The 2310-nt window shown below is 39.6% G+C and overlaps 1 protein-coding gene across 1 annotated transcript; it reads left to right on the plus strand.

The window, feature by feature from the left end:
- Positions 1-530: 530 nt before the first annotated feature.
- Positions 531-1902, plus strand: LOC146666746 (monocyte chemotactic protein 1B-like). The gene is made up of 3 exons (XM_085411413.1): positions 531-662; positions 1331-1448; positions 1538-1902. Exons 1-3 carry the CDS (start codon positions 596-598, stop codon positions 1650-1652), a joined length of 300 nt encoding a protein of 99 aa, XP_085267539.1. The 5' UTR covers positions 531-595; the 3' UTR covers positions 1653-1902.
- Positions 1903-2310: the final 408 nt, after the last annotated feature.

The raw sequence follows: 2310 nt of genomic DNA on the forward strand, positions 1-2310 counted from the left end.
ATAACCGTTAGTTATTCAGAAGGTAAAGAGGATCAGTAAGAAGGAAATGCCGGCAGCTGTGAAGAGAATGAAGAGTGGAAAGGAGGTTGGTGCAGATGACATTACTGTGGAGATATGGAGACTGATTAAAGAGAGGGCAGTGGACTTTTTAACCAGATTGTTTAACACAATCTTGGAGATTGAGAGGATTCATGAGAAGCTGCAGTAAGTACAACTTATTAAACTGACCTTTGGCACCTTTATTTTGTCTGAAAACTCATATGTCTGATATAAAGACACTTAACTGTTTCACACTGTATCAACAATGAAAGGTCTGTGGTGTCAGAATAGAAAGCACATAGGAAGTTGGACAGACCAGAGGTCCCATTTGAGAGAGGCGTAGTGAAAAGGGAACTGAACAGTTCCCTGTTTTAGTGAAACTCGACTCGTCACAAACTTTCCAAGATGCACAACAGGGTCTGCCCCGCTTCTTCTTCCAACTGTATAAATGTGAAGCAGGTGGACAGCAGTGACACAGCACAGAGAACAAGCCGACAGAGCTCAGCTGAGACTTTAATCCACTGCTGCAACACGAAGCCAACAAACAAACTTCAGGATGGCCGCTCCTCGTCTCGCTCTGTCTGTGGTTGTGCTCATGCTGGCTGTCATCGCTCTGACTGAGGGTAAGGCTCGTTTTAATGATCTGACCTTTACACTGTGTGATGAATAACAATTTGAAATTAATATTAATATTAATATTCAGCGTTTATACGTAACAATAAAATGTTTTTTTTTTTTTTTTTTAATTGAGAAAAACAAAAACAAATCACTCAAATCATTAATTTTATTACAAAGCAACAATAATTCTTGGCTGTTTTATTTACAAACTAATAGACCATTAATAGCAAGCTATTGATTTTATTTTTGATAAACAATGTATGAAACTTTTCTTCAATCTTTTTCATTCATAGGAGTTACTAGAAAGAAATTCTATTTCTGAAGCTAAAGTCATGAACCATTAAAGCTGTAGCATTCAGTAGTTTGTCTAAGATAAAGAGTCCATTCTAATGTGCAATATGAAAATAATTAATGTTAATGCAGCATTAAACTTAATATTAACATATTACTTCATAGATACAGTAAACAGAGGACAGGTCACATGACAAATCTGACCACTTCATAACTCAGGGGAACAAATGAGCAGTTGCACAGTGTCATCAACTAAACATACAGTATCAGATGTGACCTCACACCAGCCAGCAGGAAACTGAATCGGAACAAAAACCAGGAAGCAGATGATGTGGTGCTGTGTCAGTGGCTCAGTTGTTAACTTGTTCCTGTTTGTTTGCAGGTATGCGCGGTACTGGCCCAAAAAAGTGCTGCTTCCGCTTCAATGACCAGGAAGTGCCTAAAGGAAGAGTGGTCAGCTACGCCAAGACCAGCCAGCGCTGCTCCAAGTCCGCCATCCTGTAAGTACACAACCTCACAAACACACATCACCACCATCACCAAACCTGCCCCTCCATCCTCTGACTCTCCTCTTTCTGTGAACCTTCAGGCTGAACACAGTGGCAGGCCGACAGCTGTGTGTCAGACCTTCAGCCCCCTGGGTGAAGCAGCTCATCAGCTACCTGGATGCCAAAGCCGTCCCAGGACAGACATCCAACCTGTAACCATGGAAACTACTGTGGAAGAGCCTTCATGGACAAAAGCTGGACAGTTTATATGTTTAAATGCTGGAAGTTTGTATAACCAAACAGCAGCTCTTCTGTCTACATGCTGAATCTGTATCAGATATTCTTATACTTAAAGACATAATTATGAGATTCATTTGCAAATAGGAATAATTTCCTGCAATCCAAACATTTCTTTGTTTGTTTACTCTGTCGTTCTTTTAATACTGATATTTAATATTTTTACATTTCTGACTTTGAATATTTATCTTATTATACTGAATAACGAGTGTTTTTGCTTAATACAACACTGAAAGTCTGACCGTAAGCACTGTGATACTTTGGAGTGTAATCTGAAATGACTTGAGAAGCTGTTCTTTGTGAAAGAGCAGTGCCTCCCACCTCCACATGGTGTCATCAGTAAACAGCAGAGTATAAGCTATGGGCTGCAGCACTGTTCCTGCACTGTGGACAGTTCGCTTGGTTTTGATGTAAAACTTAAGTATTTGTGTTTTTATGATTGTGCTGAAAACTTCACTTTAAAGTAAAGGATAAAGGATCAGTGAAACTTTGTCATTGTGTGTCTTCTTACAGAGTGTAACAGCTCGTGTCACATAAACAGACAATGAAACAACTACTGATGTCCTTTGCAGGTGTA

This window comes from Rhamphochromis longiceps, linkage group LG7, assembly GCF_057381845.1.
Source record: "Rhamphochromis longiceps isolate RC_006_pf linkage group LG7, R_longiceps_female_GT1.1, whole genome shotgun sequence".
Taxonomy (NCBI): Eukaryota; Metazoa; Chordata; class Actinopteri; order Cichliformes; family Cichlidae; genus Rhamphochromis; species Rhamphochromis longiceps.

Coding starts and splice junctions, on each gene's coding strand:
- LOC146666746 (XM_085411413.1), top strand. CDS start 596: ATGGCCGCTCCTCGTCTCGCTCTGTCTGTGGTTGTGCTCATGCTGGCT. Junction 663..1,330: donor TGTCATCGCTCTGACTGAGG/GTAAGGCTCGTT, acceptor GTTTGTTTGCAG/GTATGCGCGGTACTGGCCCA. Junction 1,449..1,537: donor TGCTCCAAGTCCGCCATCCT/GTAAGTACACAA, acceptor GTGAACCTTCAG/GCTGAACACAGTGGCAGGCC.